This window comes from Chiloscyllium plagiosum, chromosome 37 (assembly GCF_004010195.1).
Source record: "Chiloscyllium plagiosum isolate BGI_BamShark_2017 chromosome 37, ASM401019v2, whole genome shotgun sequence".
NCBI classification, from domain to species: Eukaryota; Metazoa; Chordata; class Chondrichthyes; order Orectolobiformes; family Hemiscylliidae; genus Chiloscyllium; species Chiloscyllium plagiosum.
The window spans coordinates 26813603-26835531 of record NC_057746.1 but is presented as its reverse complement, the minus strand read 5'-3'; the positions used below and the strand labels follow the sequence as shown (position 1 = coordinate 26835531).

At 40.9% G+C, this 21929-nt stretch overlaps 1 protein-coding gene across 1 annotated transcript; it reads left to right on the top strand.

The window, feature by feature from the left end:
- The first annotated feature begins 3152 nt into the window (after positions 1-3152).
- Positions 3153-18598, top strand: LOC122541177. The gene is made up of 6 exons (XM_043677803.1): positions 3153-3205; positions 4316-4372; positions 7040-7393; positions 11395-11532; positions 15346-15413; positions 17979-18598. The coding sequence occupies exons 2-6, from the start codon at positions 4330-4332 to the stop codon at positions 18258-18260; spliced, it is 885 nt and encodes a 294-aa protein (XP_043533738.1). The 5' UTR covers positions 3153-3205; positions 4316-4329; the 3' UTR covers positions 18261-18598.
- The last annotated feature ends 3331 nt before the right edge of the window (positions 18599-21929 follow it).

The following is a 21929-nucleotide window of genomic DNA, read 5'->3' as shown; positions in this document are numbered from 1 at the left end:
AGTTATGGTCACCACATTATAAGAAGGATGTGGAAGCTTTGGAAAGAGTGCAAAGGAGATTTACTAGGATGTTGCCTGGTATGGAGGGAAGGTCTTACGAGGAAAGGCTGAGGGACTTTAGGTTGTTTTCGTTGGAGAGAAGAAGGTTGAGAGGTGACTTAACAGAGACATATAAGATAATCAGAGGGTTAGATAGGGTGGACAGTGAGAGTCTTTTCCAAATATGGTGACGGCGAGCACGAGGGAGTTTAGGTTTAAATTGAGGGGTGATAGCTATAGGACAGATGTCAGAGGTAGTTTCTTTACTCAGAGAGTAGTAAGGGAATGGAATGCTTTGCCTGCAACGGTAGTAGATTCGCCAAGTTTAAGTGCATTTAAGTCGTCATTGGACAGGCATATGAACGTACATGGAATAGTGTAGGTTAGATGGGCTTCAGATTGGTATGACAGATCGACGCAACATCGAGGGCCGAAGGGCCTGTACTGCGCTGTAATGTTCCATGTTCTTTGTTTTTCTCATTTTTCCATGTCTTCCACCTCCCGTCTGTTGTCTGTTTCATCATCATTTGAGATTCGAACGACTATGGTGGTGTCATCAGCGAACTTGTAAATGACATTCGTTTGGTATTTGGGTACACAGAGAGTACAGTGAGTATGGACCCCTGGGGAGGGGCTTCAGTGTTGAATGTTAGTGAGGATGAAATATTGTCCCCAATATGCACTGATTGAGGCCTGTGGGTCAGGAAACTGAGGATCCAGTTGCAGAGAGTGGGCTTAGCCCGAAATCACTAAGTTTAGTAATCAGTCTTGAGGGGATAATAGTGTTGAAGGCTGAACTGTAGTCAATTAGTCGGATTCTTACGTAGCTGTTCTTGGTGTCAAGATTTTCTAGGGAGGAGTGAAAGGCAAGTGAAATGGCATCTGATGTGGGTATGTTGGTCCGATAAGCAAATTGGAGTGGGTCAAGAGTAGTGGGAAGGCTGGAGTTAATTAATGCCATGACCAGCCTTTCAAAGCACTTCATGACCACCGAAATTATGACTACTGGACAGTAGTCATTGAGGCATGTTACATGAGCCTTCTTAGGCACAGTGATGATGTTGTCCCTCTTGAAACAGGCAGGAACGGTGGCCTGCTGCAGGGAGAAGTTGAAGATGTCTGAGAATACCTCTGCCAGTTGATCTGCACATGCTCTGAGTGCATGGCCTGGTACTCCATCTGATCCCATCACTTTCCTTGGATTCACACAAAGGAAAACTGATCTGACCTCTGATGCAGTGACTTTTGGGATAGGTTCATCAGGACTTGTCAGAATAGCTGTTATCTCTCCACCGAAATTCTATTCAAAGCGAGCAGAGAAGTTATTGAGACGATCTGGGAGGGATGTGTGTCGTCTACTATCTTGCACTGTCTCTTTTTAGAACCTGTCATGTCATTCAGTCCTTGCCATAGTCTCTTGGTCCCGAATATGAATTGACTTCCAGACTTGTGGGTTACTGGAATAAAAGATGGGAGACATGTAGGAGGCACAGGAAATGGTTAGTAACAAATTATGCTCGAGAATTTGAGTACTTGGACGAAGAAATGATCTATCAAAGTCATCAAGCGCATTTCTTCCAATGATCTTGCTTGGTTATTTTCTCCTCTGAACTAACCAAACAAGGACAAGGTGCCAATTTGTAGGGCAATTGGAAAAATGGTAGTTTCCACAGGGGAGCCCAGAAACAATAAGAAGGAAGGAGAACTGAGGTACTTAGTCTTCCGTTGAACAGAGCAACAAGTATAGATGGTATATTGCATACTTTCCCCATCAGGCTTTGTACCATTGTTGGCTTTAAGCATGCTGTAATTTATCTGAAGCAATGATGATAGTAGCTTCAGATTAATGAGATAGGGAATATGTTAAGTTCCAACCATTGACTACATTAATCAATAACTTGGACGATGGGATTGAAAGCCATGTATCCAATAATTGTCAATGGTACAAATGTTTGCTAGAAACATTGTAATGGATTTTGCTGGGGTTATGAAGTTATAAAGGGATCATAACAGATAGTTGAATGGGCAATGCTCAATTTCAATTCAATGTGAAGTCATCAATCTGGATCTAAAAATGATAAATCATTTTCTCTTATAGAAGGAATTAAACATTGAAGGTTCAAAGAGACTTGAAGTGACAGATACACAGAATTTTTAATGTCCGAATTTTCTGGATAGTCTTGACTTACAAAAAAAGGATACTGGTGTTGTGCTGCTGAAGAGGATTAATGAATTGCTTCTAAGATAGTGGTAACGGCGGGTCGCAGCGTTTGACTCCTGAACATGGCTCAGGTTCTGCCGCGTCCACACGGCTTCATTGCCGTCTTTCCAATTCCGTAACGTTTTTATTTTGCTTTGGTTACCCTGGGACCGGTTCCTGACGCCCTCTTGCCGGAGGCTGGGGTCACAGGTATCTCCATCCCCGCTCCATCTTGGGTGGCGACAGGATCCCGTCTGTTCATTCGGAGCCAGGACCTGTCAGTCGACGTCTACTGTCGGAGGAGGTGCGGAATCCGCGCAGCTTGACCGTCTCCAGCTGGGGGATGGTAGACGCGGAAGCGATGGCGCTGTGGCGGCAGTAAAAGAGCACATTGCCAGGTCCATGGAGCATAGAAGGCTGATGTTAACGAGGTTTATAAAATCAAGAGGAGTACAGATAATGTGAATGGCAGGTGTCATTTCCCATAGGGTCGGGGAGTTCAAGACATGGGGACATAATTTTAAGGTGAAAGAATAAATGAACAAGTGATAATATTAAATAAATGTAGGCAGCAAGTACAAGATGTGTGTAACGCACTAGAACATTATATATGTCTCAGAAATCTAAATGTTGCTTACATCTCAAAAATAAATAGGGACATATAGATATTCTTAAATTGTCAGAAATGATCAGGAGCAAATTTCAATAACAACACGTGATCTAAACGATGACCACGATCACACAGGCTATTAATTTGTGTTGGCATCCCGACGCTTGGATTCATTCATTAAACTGTCTGATACATCGCGAACTTGTGCAAGACGGCGCAGGCGCATTTCCGAAACAGGGCAAAAACTGTAACCGGAAATGACGTCGAAAGAAGCCTGTCACAATTATATCAATGAGTGATCAATATTCTACCTTTGAGATCAACTGAAGTTACGGTGCTGCAATTGTCATCGGAAGGTATTGTTTCATTCGATCTGTGAGCAATGTAGCAGTCATTTCGACCGAGCGGCGAGTTTCTTTCGTTTGATAGATCTAATGCAGGAATGCCCTATTATACCTAAGCTAAAAATGATTATTATTATGGTAATTTGAAATACTAACTGCTTGAATTTTAACGAGCGGACACAATGGGCCGAAAACCTTTCTCATGCTGGAAAATTTCTAAGATTCTACGGCTCTGTCAGCCGTGTCTCACTTAGTTGCATACGCACACACACACACACAAACCTTTGAGTTGGAAGGTTGAAGGTCCAAGTATCGATCCAAAGCTTCATCTCTAATATTCACACTGACAGTAAAATGTAGGTGGTAAGGGGTTTTGCGCTGTCAGAGGTGCCTTCATTCAGATTCATGTCCAGTAGGGACTTTTTCCGCCTTCTCAGGTGTGCGTGGCCAATTAAGATGGAGAGCGAATTGAGAGCCCTCAGTGTCCTGGGGAAATAATTCTCCCTTAAGCAGCAGGAAAAGAAAAAGGCGGCACGGTGGATCAGTGGTTACTACTGCTGCCTCACAGCTCCAGAGTTCTATTCCAGCCTCGGGTGACTGACTGTGTGGAGTTTGCACCTTCTCCCCGTGTCTGCGTGGGTTTCCTCCCACAGCCCAAAGATGTGCATTTCAGGTGAATTGGCCATGTTAAGTTGCCATAGTGCTAGGTGCATGACTCAGAGAAACTGGTCTTGGTGGTTTACTCTTCAGAGGGTCGGTGTGAGTCGTTGGGCCGAAGGGCCTGTTTCCACACTGTAGGGAATCTAATCAAATATTAGCGCTTTTTGCGGGAGCTTGCTGTGTACGCATTTTTTGCCGTGTTTTCTACTAACATGTGAATTAGAAGCAGGAGCAGCGCTCCAAAAGCTAGTGCTTCCAATTAAACCTGTTGGACTATAACCTGGTGTTGTGTGATTTTTAAGTTTATGTAGGATTCTTATATTTTATGTTTCTTTCTCCCCGATTGTAGTAAGATAAAGATAATAAAAGATAATAGTTAGGTACGTCACTAATATTTTTTTGACGATGTAGAATGGATATCTGCTAAAATGTTCTTAAAATAAACTCTTTTGTTATTAATAGGTAGCCGAGGGACTATGTTATGGAATCGATTCATTTGGCTCTTGCTGATGTTCCCGAGTGAGTAATCCGCAATCATGGACATTTTTGCATTTGAAGGGAATCCCACTAACACGCATATCCATACACGCACACAGATAATATGTGCAGTTTTGCAGACACGTATAGCCTATACGTACACGAACATATAAAGCAAATCTTTAATTCTGTACTACAAGATGCAACCAACAAATTTATTTGTATTTATATAGTGTTTTTAAGATAAGAAATCTTCCGAGCAGGATCAAAATAGGTTCAGATTAATTGCTCAAAAAAATCCCTTCGCTAATTGCATACCTGTGTAATTTGTCTCAGTGACCGTCCAATCCCTCGTGGATTAGGATTATACAAGAGAAAGGAGTTGGTCATTTCCAAATTCCCTGAAATCCTGAGCGGTCAGGTTGCTCCAGAGGTGATGGGGCAATGCAATGTGCCCCAGCGTCGGGAAGTCTAATAGAAAATCGTGCGAGTTTTATAACGCGCACCCGACTCCTTTTAACGAAGAATCCAACCCCGACGGTGCCCCCCATTCGTAAACTTGGCTGTCTTCTTCCAGGGTTTTCTCCATTCATTCTGCTTTCACGGATTTCGCGGTTCCATAGCCGTCATTTCCAGTTATTAGTTCAATCAATGCTCAGGAAATCAGGACAGAATCATTCAATTCCTACAGTACGAGAGAAGGCTATTCAGCCCATCGAGTCCGCGCCGATTCTCCGAAGAGCATCCCATCCACATCTAGCCCTTCACTATACCCTGGCTCGGGCTATTTTCCCTGGAGCATCGAGGCTGAAGGGTGACCTTATAAAAGTTTATAAAATCAAGAGCAGCATGGATAAGGCGATTATTTTTCCTAGGATGGGGGGAGGGGGGAGCGGAGTGTTGTCCAAAACTAAAGAGCATAGGTTTAAGGTGAGAAGAGAAAGATATGAAAGAGATCTCAAGGGTGGTACCTGTCTGGAATGAACTGCCAGAGGGAATGGTGGAGACTAGTGCAATTTACACATTTAAAAGGCACCTGGATAGGTTTATGAACAGGGAAGGTTTAAAGATGCATGAGTCAATTGCTGGCAAATGGAATCAGATTAATTTAGTATCTCGTCGGCGTGGATCGAGAGTCTGTTTTTGTGCTGTACATCTGTATGACTCTGATATTTACCATGGCTAATCCATCTAGCCTGCACATCCCTGAACACTACAGACAATTTCAGCACAGCAAATTCACTTAAGTTGCACGATGTTGGAACCTGGGAGGAAACCCGAGCCGGGGAGAAACTGCGCACGTGCTTGCAAACTCCACACAGTCATGTAGGACTGGAATCAAATCCGGGTCCGTGACGCTCCTGTCTCTCGTGTCATCCCAGTCCACACCGACACTGAGACAAATTGCAGAGCTACACAATTTGCGGATCGATTTTCTTGGCAAATAATCTGAGCCTAATTTGAAGCCGACCTTGAGGTTTCTTAACATAAAGACACGATATAAATACAATTCGGTATGGTTCATTTAATTGTTAGTAAAATAAAAAAAACTTAAAACAAACCAGTCAATATGCTTCAAATAGATAAGAGAATCGGAACGTTCCGAGAGCTGCACCACTTGTGATCAAGTTCGTGAGTGGAGAGTCAGCGTGCACCCCCTTGCAGCCCAGTGCGATTCATGCGGTTTCAGTTCTCAGAACGCCTTTGACGGCCTGTTCTGGTCGCAGTCGAGGTGGGCCTAATTAGCAATACATTTAAGTAACTCTCGTGTAAAGTCAGTTTTGCATTCTATTGGCAAGAATTTGGACAGCTTTTACAGACTTCCGAGTAGGTCTATGACTCTATGAACAGTGATGATATTCAAGAGATGCAAAGCAGTAGGACCCCATCAACTTCTTCACCTATATTAAATGGTTGTCTTCTGGCACCTCACTTGCAAAATAGTTGACCATTTTATCGATTGAAAAGTTAACTGTCCAGTTACTCGCTTTTCCATCTGCAATTGAGACAACACTTCAAACTGTCCATCTCGTGGAATAAGAATATTCATTTAAAAGATAATTTGACACTCAACCCTCGTTGGCTCGAGGACAAAGGTAGTGTTGCGTTTGGCCGCCAAATCTAAAAACGGTACACTGTTAATTACTTTGGATTTTAATTTATTACCTCATTTCCACCCCGGTGCCCCATCGATAACTCAAGCCGCAAAATAAATGCAAAAGATAATTAGGATTAAAGCGTGAAATGAGCGCTTTTTTGTGCAACAACGTGGATGAACGACAATTTTACAGAAGCAGCTTTAATTGTTTTAAGGCAGCCACTGGTTTGTCTGTGAAAGGGAAACTGTTCGTTCAGTGTCCACAAATCAAGACAGTTGGAAGCTCATTCCCCGGTATGTTTATGGATCCGAGTTAGGGCAGAAAACCAAGTTTCTCATTGTGTGTAAATCTGAGTGAAAGGTCGAAAATACTGGAAATAGTCAGTAGTTCTGGCAATGTCTGCGGGCAAATCAAAGGGCATCAATAATGATTGAAACTCAGGAAGTGAAATTTGTTATTCATTACTTAGCAAACGGCTTCTATCTTCATAAACCGAGAGGTTGCTGTTATTTCATTCAGAGTAGAATTTTTTTGACTGAGACTATCTGCTGCTACTGAAAGGCACACAATGTAGAACGGCGTGATTATCCATGAATTCTTGTCTTTACAGGAATCACTGACTCCAAGGTCACAGTCAAGCAAACCCCGGCCTGGATTAACGTTGCCATAGGTGACACATTGAATCTACACTGCAAATTTAGTGTGGATGCCACCCATTCAGAAAACACGCTGGTTGGTGCCTACACATGGTACAAAGATCGCAAGATGTGTAATGTTTGTAACAACTGCACAGGATATATCGGACGTGTCCAAGAAGCAGGCAAATCTGCCTTCCTCAACTTGAAACTAGCATCTATATCAATAACCAGGATGAAACTGAACGATACAGGAACTTATTACTGCCAGGTCAAAGTCTTGAACTGTGGGCTCGGAACTGGAGAAGGCACAAGAGTCACAGTAAATGGTAAATTTGTCACTTTCATCGGAGATTGATCCACACTTGAACCCTATGCCTCTCCCCACCCCAAAAGAAATATATAAATGGAAACTTGGAGGATGAGCAGCTGTGCACATTGTGCACAGGTTGTTGTGCACATTGGTACCAACGACATAGGTAGAAAGAGGGTTGGGGTGCTACGGAGTGAGTACAGGGAGTTAAGAAAGAGGCTGAAAAGCAGGAACTCAAGGGTAGTAATCTCAGTGCCAAGTGCACCTGAGACAAAGGACAGTAAGATAGTGATGAATGTGTGGATAAGGAGCTGGTGCAAGGAGCAGGGTTTCACGTTCTTGGATCATTGGGACCGCGTCTGGGGCAGGAGTGACCTGCATAAGAGGGACAGGTTGTACCTACTAGAGGGGAGCAAATACCCTTGCAGGGAGGTTCGCTAGTGCTATGCAGGAGGGTTTAAACAGTGTGGCAGGGGGTTGGGAACTACAGCAGATGTCAACAAATGCAGGGATTGAGAAGACGGTACATGTTACGATCAGTACATCAGAAAGAAAGGAGAAGCAGAGTCAGGTCAATGAACACGATGGTATTAACGGGTTGAAATGTATTTATTTCAATGCAAGGAGTATTGTAGGTAGAGCAGATGAGCCTACAACCTGGATCTTTACATGGGACTATTACAGAGACTTGGTTGAGAGAAAGGCAAGGATTGGATGCTCAACATTTCAGCGTTTTGATGTTTTAGACGAGATAAAGGAGAAGGTAAAGGAGTTGGAATATTTGCATTACTACTTCGGGAGAATGTTACATCTGCATTCAGGAAGGACATACTGGAGGGTTCATCCATTTAGGCAGTAAAGGTAGAGGTCAAAAATAAGATGGGTACGATCACTCTGATAGGATTTTATTATAGGCCCCCGCTGTACCCCTTTCCCTACCAAACTCCCCCCCCCCCCCACCCCACACACACACACACACACCTCCTACCAACAGCACCAAGATACTGAGAAACAAATATGTAGGCAGATTTTGGAAAGATGCAACAAAAACAGATTTGTCAGCATGGTTGAATATAAATTCCCCAATACTGACTTGGACTCTCTTCGAGTAAGAGGCTAGGACGGGGCAGTGCATCCAAGAGGGTTTCTTGAAACAGTATGTGGATAGTCCAACTTGGGGAAGCGGGATGGAGAGACGTGGCGGAGGGAGCATACTGGACCTTGTACTGTTAATAATCCTGATCAGATGTCCTACCTTCCAGTGGGGGAGTATTTTGGAAACTATCTTCTTAAGTTTTAAGGTAGCTATGAATAAGTCAGAACCATGTGGCAATATACTAAATTGGGAAAGGGCAAGTTACATCAGTATTTGGCAGGAACTAGGGAATGTTAATTGGGAGGAGCTGTTATTAAGCAAGTACACATTTGAAATGTGGGAATCATTTAAAGACCTGTTGATAAGAGTTCAAGACTGGCATGTTTCAGTAAGGATGACATGGATGGCAAGGTGAGGGATCCTTGGATAAGCGAGGGAGGTGGTGAATTTATTGAAAAGGAAAAAAAAAGCATAGGTAAGGTTCAAGAAGTTAAAAGCAGGCAAGGCCCATGTGGAAAACAGGATATAAAGAAAGCAGGAAAGAACCGAAGCAGGGAATTAGGAGAGCAAGAAGGGTCCATAAAATAACCTCAGTAAGTAGGTTTATACATAATCCCAAGATATTCTATATATACATTAAAAACAAGAGGATAACTGTTGGGAGGAGGTAGGATCACTTAGGATAAAAGAGGGTACTTACACTTAGAGGCAGAAGATGTGGGTGAGATCCTAAATAAGTGCATTGCACCCAGGAGAAGTATATGGAGGAAAGCGACATTTGTGTGGTGCATGCTAACATGCTAGGGCATTTTGAGATCAAGAAAGAAGTGGTGTTAGTTCTTTTGAAGCGCATTGAGATGGATAAGTCCTCGCGGCGCAATTGGTATCTACCCTAAGTAAGTGAGAGACGCAAGAGAGGAAATTGCTGGGACCTTGACCAAGATCTTTGCATCCTCACCAGCCACTGGAGAGGTCCCAGAGAACTGGTGAGTGGCTAATGTTGTTCCACTATTAAAGAAGGGAAATAGGGAAATTGCAGGAAATTATCGACCAGTGAGCCTCACATCTGTGGTTGAGAAGCTGGTGGAGAGATTTCTTAGAGATAGGAGTTACATACATTTGGAAAAGTATGGCTTAATTCGGGGTAGTCAGCATGGCTTTCGCAGGGCAGGTCATGTTTTATTAACCTGATTTGAATTTATCAAGACCATGGCAAAAGTGATCAATGAGGGTAGAGCAGTGGATGTTGTCTACATGGATTTTAGTAAGGCTTTCGACAAGGTTCCTGGCGATAGGCTCATGTAGAAAATTAAGATGCAAGGGATCTACTGTGACTTGGTTACGTGGATTCAGAATTGGCTTGCCCATAGAAGGCATAGGGTAGTAATGGAAGGTTGTTTTCAGGCTGAAGGTCTGTGACTCGTGGTGTTCTGCGGGTATCTGCACTGGGACGTCTGTTGTTTGTGATATACATATGAGTTGGATGAAAATGTAGACGAGTGAGTTATTAATTTTGCAAATAATACAAAGATCAGTTGGGTTGTGGATAATGTAGAATGTAGTCAAAGGACACATTAGGTTATAGATCAGTTGCAGATGTGGGCAGAGAAATAGCAGATGCAAGTTAATTCATCTAAGTGTGAAGTGTTGTGCCTAGGGAGATCAAATGTTAAGGAAAGATATGCAATTAATGGCAGGACTCCGAACAGCGCTGATGTACAGAGGGATCTTGGGGGTTCAAGTCCATAGCTCCCTGAAAGTAGAATTACAATGTTCTCGACCTTTAATAGTCTATCCCAACCGACCTAGCAAACCACTTATTTGCCAAAAGGGAGGCACACTGCCAACTCTTCAAGGCAACATTGGATAGCAGAGGTGTAATAAATGCTGGCCTAGGCAATGATTCCCACATTCCAACTTGGCAATAAATGGTAGTGCTGGTGCAATATCTTGATATCTGTCATGTAGAATAACGAATGACCTGATGAAACCATAACAAAACAGGATAATTGATTTTATTTGGACTGAATTAATTAACATGTTTGAAGTGCATGGTTACACATTTGTCAACTGGTATGTGACTACATAATAATGAAGAAGGGACCATGAGCTCGAAATATCCTTTCCTTTCCTTTTTCATTTCAGGAAGCTGCTTCGTTAAAAAAATGACTTGCTACAGCCATCATACATTACATCATAATTGACTAATAGCTGGCTAGTTGTTCCACATGATATGGAACTTAAGATAGTTTCAATGCGGTCAGCAATCTCTATGATCTTCACAAAGTAGCATGGAGAGGATCTAAGCTGCAAAGTGTAAACTGGAATTGTCTTATTCTAATTGATGATTTAATCGGGTAGAAGATGGCTGGTGCATAGTTATTGATATTTAATTTATGATTATTTATATATTAGATTCAGAGTAACAGGATTTTTGAATCCATTTTGAATCCGTACTGCGTTGCTAAGGTCAAATTAGTGGAAAGTAAGCAATTTATATGACAAGCGGTTTTTGTTCTAAAATAGACTGTAAGTGAGAAAAATGAAGCGATACACAGCACAATGTACAATGCTTTCACCTCCCTCTGTTACTACAATCTACATCTGCCCCTCCTCCACTCTAACGCCTTGCACTCACCCAACTGAATCTTTATTGTGGCTTTGGCTGCTGATCTTGTTTGTGCTTATTTTGTACAAGTTTATCTTAATTATAACAGACTAAAAATAACTGCAGTGAATAGCACAGAACAGGATGATGAAAAGATACTTAGTTTTTTGTTTTATCTACTCACGATCTAGGTGCCCTGCTATCATTTGCAGCTTTTAAATTAAACATGAAACCAATATAGCCACTACTAAGAACACAAAGAGAAGTGGGAAGACATTAAGAAATAAATAGCTTTTCTCCCCCCTATTTGCAGCTCATATTGATTCTGAAGAAACACCATCTCCATATCAGTGGAACACCAATCTGCTTATATTTTCAGTGGTGGTCCTGGTGCCGGTCGCTTTAATCATAATCAAAATGTTCTCTACTCGGCACAGTAGCAGACCTCCTTGTAAGTACTGAACTCAACTACAAAACAACATACAATGAGCGACCACTTAGTGTTCTCTTCTTGAACTTCTTCCGATCTATTATCATCACAATTAATAAATCTAGTAATTTTAATATCTCTTTCTGTGTTTTTCTAGATTACTTTTAATTATAGATCTATTATTCGATTCAAGCACACTGTGGTAATAGGCTTCACGCTCTTGTCATAGTTTACAGAAATAAGTTGCTTCTCGATTTCCTCTTAAAATACTTAATGGTGATCTTGTATTGGTGACTTCTATCTAAGCTTTTGCCCATAAAAGGAAGAATTTCCTTGTATCGATTGTAAGAAAGCTTTCATAATTTTAAAGAATTCCCTAAATTCATGCTTCAATCTTCTTTTCTCAAGAGAAGATATTCAGCCTTTGTCGATGCATATGTCTGCATATTTTTAGTATCATACTTGCAAATCTTCTCTGTGCTGCCGGCATAACTGGCCAAATTATTTGTTGATGAAAGCAAACTCTTGAAAAGGAGAGCGAAGGGGAGAGCCCTATAAAGGAATAGTGGAAGTAAGCAAACCAGGAAATTATAATACTTACGCTTGTATCAGAAAGACAAGAACACAAAATCATTACAGCATCAGCGATACATTTGTCACGTTTAAAATGTATTTCAATGTTCAACTTCGAACCCCACATGAAGTTTCATTATTGTATTATAGTTTTAAATGTTTGGATTAGAGGTAATCTCACACCTGCACTCTTACCACCTTGCAAGATAATAAACAATGGCAAGTTAGATTCATAGAATTCATACAATGCAGATAGAGACTTTTTGATCTATCGAGTCTGCACCATCCTTCCCAACAGTATCCCACCTAGGCCCATCTTCCCACCCTATCCCTGTCAGTCACCTTGCTTACACATCCCTGAACACAACGGGGCAATTTAGCATGGCTAATCCACTTAACCTCTACATCATCCGACTGTCAGAGGAAACCCATGCGGACACGGGAAGACCGTGCAAACTCCACGCAGTCAAACATCCAAGGGTCAACTTAAACCCCCGGTCCCTGATAATGAGAGGCAGCAGTGCTAACCACTGTGCCATCATTCCGCCCCAATAGGCTAGATATCATTATTTGCGAAGTTAAATGAATGAAAATACTGAAACATTTGTTCTTAAAGTTTTCATTACACCAGCTGATGATATTACTGAATGAATAAGGTGCCAGAACGAAACATGGATTGATAGATCATATATTTATCTATACACTTTAGTTAACATGGTGACCAATGACTGAAATTAGTCACACGAAACTCAAAGCTTATTTAACAATATAAGTTTCTTGCAAAGAAAAAAATAAATGAAACCCAAGACATCCAAGCATATTTTAAAAAATCCTTAAAAAGACAAACCACAACAAAACAGCATTTTCATGAGTTTGTTGACACTGTCCTTTACAAAGAATCAAATCTGGAGTAGGAAGCTCAATACATCAAATACTGACATTTCACTTAACTGATTCTCCCTAATTTCTTTTTGTAAACTGCGAAGATCTTCTTTCAGTGGTATCCACAACACTTAAACCTTAGATTTTCTCAGCTTCCAATACCATGCAGATTCCTAACTGTGCTCTTCTGACTTGAAAGCTACACAACAAAAAATTGACTGAGATAATAAATTCCCTGACTTGCTCTGAAAATTTCCTTTCTATAAGGCGAACTTTAATTGTCCCTGAGCTCAGTTAAGTGCCTCTGATACTGCCCTAGAAACTATCAGACTCCGGGTTTTTAAACCAAAATCAATCTTGATGATTATAGATTAAAAACAATCTACTGGCCTTCATATTTATTCACTTGCCATAAACTGTTATATGTATAAACAACTTCCCATTGGCACACCACAGAATTCTACTTCTACTCACACTCTGAGCAGTGCCACAAAGTCACAGAGAAATATAGTACAGAAACAAATCCTTTTGTTCAACTCATCCATGCCGACCAGATATTCTAAATTAATTCGGTTCCATTTGCTAGCATTTGGCCCGTATTGCTCTAAACCCTTCCTATTCATGGACCCATCTGTTTGCCCTTTAAATCTTGTAATTTTACCATTCTTCATCACTTCCTCTGGCAGTTAATTCAATACACGCATCATTTTCTGTATGAAAATGCTGCCCCTAAGGTTCCTTTAAAATCTTTCCCCTCTTACTTTAAACCTATGTCCTCTAGTTTTGAATTAATGATTTTATAAACTACTATAAGGTCTCCCCTCAGCCTCTGACACTCCAGTTAAAATAGCTCCAACCTATTGAGCATCTCCCGTATCTCAAACCCTCCAATTCTGGCAAAATCTTTGTAAATCTTTTCTGAATTCTTTCAAGTTTAACAAGATCTTTCCTAAAGCAGGGAGACCAGAACGCTGTACCCCAAAAGTGGCCTAACCAATATGTTGTATAGCCGCAACATGACCTCCCAACCGCCATACGTAATGCACTGACCAATAAAGGTGAACACCATCTTCGTTTTCCTGTCGGCCTGCGACTCCACTTTCAAAGAACTACGTACCTGCCCTCCAAGGTTTCTTTATTCAGCAGCACTCCCCAGGACCTTACCATTAAATGCATAAATCCTGCTCTGGTTTGCCCTCCCAAAATGCAGCACCTCATATTTATCTACATTAAGCTCCATCTGCCATTTCTCAGCCTTTCTGATCGAGATTCCGTGAGCTTTGAGGTAGCCTTCTTCGCTGTCCACTACACCTCCAATTTTGATGTCATCTGCACACTTACTAACCATACCTTCTATATTCACGCCAAATCATTTATATAAATGATGAAAAGCGGTGGACCTAGCATTGGCACACAGTTGGTCACAGACCTTCAGTCGGAAAAGCAACCTTCTCCCAATACCCTCTGTATCCTACCTTACAGCCAATTTTGTATTCAAGTCGCTAATTCCCCAGGATTCCATGTGATCTAACCTTGTTAACCAATCTATCATGCAGAACCTTGTTGAATGCTTTACTAAAGTTCATATAGACAACATCCACTGTCTTCCCTTCATTAACCTTATTCGTCACTTCTTCAAAACCTCAGTCAAGTTAGTGAGCCACGAATTCCCATGCACAAAGGCATTTTGACTATACTTAATCAGTCCTCGCCTTTCCAAATGCACCTACATTCTGTCCCACAGAATATCCTCCGAAAACTTGCCCACTATTCACGTCAGGCTCACTAGTCTATGGTTTCCTGATCTCTCATTATCACTTTTCTTAAGTAATTTCACCACGTAAGCCAACTTCCAGTCTTCCAGTAGCTAGCAATGATACAAATGTCTCAGCAAGGGGCCCAGCAATCACTTCCCGAAGTTTCTACAAAGTTTTATGATGCATCTAATCCGGTCCTGGGGATTTATCGAACTTTGTACGTTTTAAGACGTCCAGCAACTCCTCTTCTATAATATGGACACTTTTCAAGATATCATAGTACTACGCGAAGTCGTTATCTGGAAGAACCACTAAAATCTCTGTTCTTTTTCAAAAAGAAAAATACTTCAAAAAAGTAACCAACCCTCACATGCCAACGTTTTTGACATGCAAAGACACATTTTACTTTCAATATATTCTCTGGTGGGGCACAGATGTTACTGGCTAGGCCAACATTTTTTTGCCTGTATCTAGCTGCCCTGAACCACCAAAATCAAAATGTAAAGAAATACAAAAGTTATTGATCTTTCCTCGCATAATGTCTTGACTGTAGTAATGCATTTATGTAAATGTTAATTTTGTTCCAGCTTTAAGTTATCTAATCGATTAAAAACTTTTACAGATAATGGAACTAGAGAGCAAGTTGCAAATGAGCTATGTATAACTGAAGCCTCCAGACTGAAAAATCTGGTATGTATGGAGTTTGCACAATCTTCCCGTGTCTGCGTCGGTTTCCAGTCCACACGTGTGTAGGTTAGGTGTATTGGCCGTGCTAAATTTCCCATAGTGTCCAGGAATGTGCAGGCTATTTGGGTTAGACATTGGAAATGCAGGATTACAGGGATATGCTCGTGAGTTGAGTCTGGTTGGGATGCTGTTCGGATGGTCGGTGCGGGCTCTATGAGCCGAATGGCCTGCTTCCACACTGTAGGAATCTAATATTCTATTATTCGATTGTTCTTATTCTCGAGGGGGATAATAATTTTATTGTGAAGCACAAATCCATTTTAACGTATTATTAACAGGCGAAGATAATAACTGACTCTGGTGGTTCCATGGTTCAAGCCATGAAAGCGGAATCACTTTTATAAGTTCTGTTTTCAAATCGTTAGAGTCCGCCCAATATCTATGCTCTCAATATTTTTTCTTACCATAGAAGAAAATAGTTTTCCTCCTTGCATTCAGCTAGTGGTCAGTTTTCGTTTCTTATAGACTTTTTTACATTAAAGACATCACCGCAAACTGTTTCTTTTTAAATTGTACGTTACGTCACCTAAATTCGATTACATCACTCCTGAAAGTTGCCACGCAAATAGATAGGGTGGTAAAGAAGGCGTATGCCATGCTTGCCTTTATTGATAGGGGAACTGAATACAGGATTTAGGATGCCATGCTTCAGCTATATAAGACTTTAATTAGACCATACTTAGAGTATTGCGTTCAATTCTGGTCGCCACATTGCAGAGCGATCTGGAGGCTTTGGAAATGGTACAGAAGAGGTTTACCAGGATGCTGCGTGGTTTACAGGGTACGACTTATAAGGAACAGTCTACAAAAAACTCGACTTGTTTTCTCCGGACCGGCGGAGGCTGAGGGGAGACTTTATAGAAATCTTTAAAGTTATGAGGTTCATAGATAGAGTTGACGGTCAGAATCTTTTTCCCAGAGTGGAAATGTTTAAAACTCGGGCATGCATTTAAGGTGAGAGGGAGAAAGTTCAAAGGAGGTGTGAGAAGCAAGTTTTTTTTAACAGAGAGTGGGAGGAGTGTTGAATGCGCTGACAAGGGTGTTGGTGGAGGCAGATACGGAAGGGGCGTTTAAGGGACTTTAAGATAAACACATTAGTATGCAAGGAGCGGAAGGACATGGATGAAGTGCAGGCAGAAGGGATTGGTTTAATTTCGCGTCGTGTTCGGCACAACATCGTGATTTAACTACCATGATTCCTGACGGCGAGTACAGACTATGGTTGCTTTAAAGTGTCTAAACTTTAACCCAATCAGCCTTGTCGCTTGCGTGCTGTGGGCTTAGATCGAATTGAGGTCTAGAAGCTGAGAGAGCAATGCACCAACTCTTGTTGTCAGTCTACCTTCGTGACAATCGTTTGTGAAATGAAATCCTCATCTTCCACCTTAAATGGAATGCAACTGGTTTCCTGGTTAATTTTTGCTCATTCCCATGACGAATGTAAAATTTTCATTGCTCATTGTCGACTTGTGACATCGAAAACGAAGAGCTATTTCTGTTGTAAAAATGCTTTTATAAATTTACCAGCGTCAGAAAGAAAGAAAAAGTAGCTGCAATATCACGGATATTTGCTCAGTCCCTATTCAATCTGTGAACATTCTGCAGTTGTGTGAAGTCGAGGAAATGCTTTTCCGCACATTATGGACTAAGATTTACAAAATAAGATATAGTATCAAAACAGGTACTTGTCACAAAGCTGCTCATTTTTTTCTAAAAGCTGTTCCTTATCTCAAGGATAATGTGCCCTTTGTTTTTTTCAGAGGGGTCGTAAACCGCTCAGGCTCAGAATCGACTGGTTTGGTACAGAGATAATAGGCTTTTTTTGTTTATATGGAAACAGATGAGACATTAGGCCAACGTTTTTAAGCTTTAGAAGTGAACTGCATAATGAAAGGTCAGTTGTGAAAGCATAAGTTAAATTAGAGTCAGTTCAGCAGTGGAGCTGTGTGGAAACAGGTTGCTAAAGTCGCTGTCCTTCTAACTTCGACCTGTAGCCTTTGTTTCGTTTTTACGGTGTTTAAGGGGTTTGTATCTTGGAAGTGTCGTGCATATTCAGAACAGCATAACTAAGTCTACTTTGGATAGACTGAGTTCTGTAGGTGTTCTTTATTCTTTGTGTTTCATTTCGTAATTTTGTGAATGCATTTTTGGCTGTTTTAAAACCTGGGAGTCAACTTAGCTAACTTTGGGTAAGTTTCTGCGTACACTTACCGAAACAAACTGCAAAGTTACGGTTTGGGCTGCCTGCTTAAGAATGTTTTGAGTGGTCTGGCCTCGTCCATAACATACTTAACAAACGTTCTGGGGTTTCATTGGTGTAATTCTGTCCAGTTATGGCTTGTGCAAAATACGATAAGGAAAAAGAAAGCATTTATTCGAACCGACAGCAATGGGGCCACAAGATCACACATCAATACTACTGCTGCAGCTAATTGCATATTTCTTCACTTAGGAACCCTGACATCCTGCATTTGAAAATGCTGTAAATAATGATCTGGTTATTTGCAGGATCAAGACTTATCGGATAGCACGATTTATGCCAAGTTAAATATCAGTCGCTCAGACACCCACCACCGTCCTCCCGATCAGGCTGCGTGCACAAAGTTGCATGTGCTCAGTGAAAACCCAGCAGTGAGTGAGTCGGCGCCATTTCCAAAACGTAATGAAGAATCGGTTGTGTATTCGGCACCGAGTCAACCGGCTCAGAGTCTGGCTGGGGTTCGGTTCGATCCTTTACCGACTGCCACGAGGAAGGACGAGCAGATCGTGTATGCAACAGTGCGCTTGTAGTGCTTATGGACCTTGCATTTTCTAATGAGTGAATCATTGTCGTTTTAAACTAAGCTTAGTGATGAGTGTAGCGTTTGACGGATTCAACTTCCCATTTTTCTCATGCGCAGACCTTACTATCGATGATTTTTTTTTACGCCCATCCAACTATGGTAAACGTTCTTATGGGAAAACCTTAATTATTCAATGTAAAACAAAATATGACAGCATTTTAGTGACATGAGCGCTTCATATTGTTCCAATAACTTCACCTGAACAAGTTCCAAGAATCAAGCACTGCTGTTAAATGTAATTCTCTTGATTTCCTCTCTGAATTAAATTTGTTACATTTATTCTTTCATCTTATTTTAACGTGAAGCTTTGTATTATGCATATTCCTTCCAATTTCTAGCGTAGGGATCAAATTGCCACAGGGGGCGGTAACGTGACTAGGTGAACAATGTAGTGGTCGCTGAGAAAAGGTTTCTATCCCACCACCTGTGTGTTAACTAAACTCTTAAAACTTTGCTGGAATTGTAAGTTTCCTTCGTATTGCCATGAAACTGCCATGATTGTTTTAAAAAGTTACCTGATCCATTAAGATATTTTCGGGACGGAAATCAGTCATCCTTAGCTTCTCCAGATGACTTGTGACTGCAATGATTTGGATCTTAACTCTAAAGTGGTCTAGCAAGAGCAATTAGGGATACGCAACTCTCTTCCTCTTGAAAAGACGAATCATGGTTTAAAATTAAGTTTAAAAAGGTGATGTTCAACGAGTTCTGATTCGCCCATGAATGCCAATATAGTGGCTAATGATCTATTGATTTTTGTTGCGCTGAATACACTTACCGCGGCATCCAGCGCCCCCTGGTGTAGAAGAGTCTAAATATTCGCAACATTCTGAATAAAGAATGTTCTTCCAATCAATTCTCAACTTCAATCCTTAACCGAAAACAGTGTCCCTCGTACTTGATTGTGCGGACAGGCTGTCTTCCAATGGACTAACGTTTCTTAGAATCGCATGCATTTTCCCAAAATCACCTCTCGTTCTTCTTGGATTTGGGAGCAGGTATAAACAATCTATCATCAGCGGGAAAACCATGGAACAAATCGATAACCAAAGTTGACACAGTGGTCAGCATCACTGCCTTGCCGGTCCAGGGATCAGAGTTCAATTCCAGCCTTGGGTGTCTTTCGGTTCTCCCTGTGACGGCGTGGATTTCTGCTTGCCTCCTTCAGTCAACAGATGTGCAGATCAGAAAGACTGACCACACGAAATTGCATTGTCCAGTGATGTGCAGGATGGTGGATTAGGTATGGGAAAATCAGGGTTAGGGAAGCAGGTTTGGGGTCTGGGTGGGATGTGCTTCAGAGGGCCAGTGCATCCGGAATATTCTCGGATGCTGCCTGACCAGTTCTGCTTCTCCAGCACCACACTTTTTGACTCTGATCTCCAGCATCTGCAGTCCTCACTTTCTCCAAAGAAATACACTACGTGATTTTGGGCAGTATGAAGGCAACATCGTGCCAGGCATCTCTGTTTCGCTCATTTCCATTTCACAGAGCCCGACTGGAAAGACTCGTAATCTTCAAGGTAGAATAAGGTGAAGCAACATCCTCCGACATTACTAAATCCTTATCAGTCAGCAGATGAAGGCAAAGACGCAGTTTCTGGACGAAGAAAAAGGATATACTATTAGCTGTGCATACATTAACTTTGTTTAATTTGAAGCGCCTCAGATGAGGAAAAATTGATTTGATTTATTGTTGTCACATGTGCCTAAGTACAGTAAAACGGTTTGTTATGTGACCAGTACAGGCAGGTCATAGGAAACAAGAACAAACACATTATAGGGTGCTTAGACAGAATGAGATATACAAGGTTACAGTTGCAATGCAAGATCAGCATTAGCAATATCAACATTATTTGAAATTAGAGTGATCCATTTAACAGTCTAAAATAGCGAGGAAGAATCTGTTCTTAAATGTGTTAGTGACTGTATTCAAGCTTCTGTATCTTTTGCATGATGAAAGTGGTTGGAAGAGAGCATTACCATTTCGCTATGCAATCGTTATATGAAAGTTAATTTGTAGCAATGTCTATTTAAATGTGTAAATTTATATTCTTGTAGACGTTTATTGGTCAACAGTATGCACTAATTGGCTGCATAAGGATATCTCTTTCCCTCACTCCTTAAAAACATTGTACAATTTAAGTATTCCGTCTTTTCACATAGTTTTGAAGTTAGAAATAACTTTTAGGTCATATAATTCATCACCAAAGTTCATATACTCGTTCATGCACCCACAGTTGCGGCGATAAAATCATCACCTAACAGACAGCGCCTAAAATCAAAGAGTCACGTGTCTGTTTCAATGAGGGGCATAAAGAGCAAGACCGTCGGAAGTTCAGAGGAGCAGAGGAGCAGGCGAATCCTGGTGTGCTTGTCCATGACTTCCAGCAAGAGCACTATATCTTCAAATTCCATCTCTACGTAATGACTTATAATATTTAATTTCCTTTCCTAATTTATTGCTGTACTTGCATCCCAACATTATGTGACTTGCGTAGGATACACAATATTCCTGCACCACCAGGTTTTGCAATCCCTTTCCATTTTAGTAATATACACCTTTTCTATTCTTCCTGTCAACTTATAAATTCACAGTTTCTAATATTGCATTGCATCTGTCAGATTGTTGCCCACTGTAATATCACTTTGTAGACTCTTTATTTCTCTTGACAAATTACAGCACTCCTATTTTGGTGTAATCGGGAACTTTACCAATCATATTTCCAGTCCTCTCATTAAATAGATTCTAAATAGTCTAAATACGGTCACTTATCCATACGACTAGACACTTGTTTTATTTTTCTAGTCTTATTTATTTCCTCATTGCAGCTTGGATTCACAATTAGCTTTGTATCATCAGAAAACAATTTTTAAGTCTTTTCACCTAAGTCATTAATTTAGATTGCAAATAGGTAAGGTTGTAACATTGACATTGGTGCTACTTCTCTAATAAAAGGCTTCTGGTCAGAATATGCCACATTTATGCCTGCTTTCTATGACCTGCCCATCAACTTACCATTACTCACATAAATACGTGTCTTTCACCCCATGAAAGCCTATGCTGTGTAATAGATTTATATGTGGCACCTTATCAAATGTGTTTTACGAATTCACGACCTCTCTGACTGACCAGTATCCCTTTATTTACCCTATTAGTTGTGTCCTCAAAAAATGGCTAAGAAATTTACTAGATAAGATTTAATTTTCATAAAATGCATGTCAACTTCGACTGATTTTTAAAATATATTGTGAACGGCTCCCTAATAATAAGTATTAAACCAACGACTGGTGTCAGGTTAATTTGTCAGTAAGTCCACGTTTCATGACTTCCTCCTTTCTAGAGTTATGGTCTTGCAATTACCCTCTTCCTATTCAGTGGGATCGTTATAGGTTCAATGGAATTTTGGAAGGTCACAACAATTTCATGTATTATTCCTGCCTCTTTTGGAATTCGAAGATTTCACGAGATTTGCTAGTTCTTTCGCTGGTATGTTTCTCTATTGATAGGATTTGCATTCCTTCATACATGAGTTAATGATTCCTCTTTTTAAAAAGATGTTTTAGTTTAAAAATATTTCACAAAATTTATTTAACATTTCTGCTATACCCTTGT

Bases quoted from the DNA above. Each gene is read 5' to 3' on its own strand.
- LOC122541177 (XM_043677803.1), top strand. From the start codon at position 4,330: ATGTTATGGAATCGATTCATTTGGCTCTTGCTGATGTTCCCGA. The intron at 7,394-11,394 runs GTAAATTTGTCA...CCCTATTTGCAG, and splicing joins CACAAGAGTCACAGTAAATG to CTCATATTGATTCTGAAGAA. The intron at 11,533-15,345 runs GTAAGTACTGAA...AAACTTTTACAG, and splicing joins GCACAGTAGCAGACCTCCTT to ATAATGGAACTAGAGAGCAA.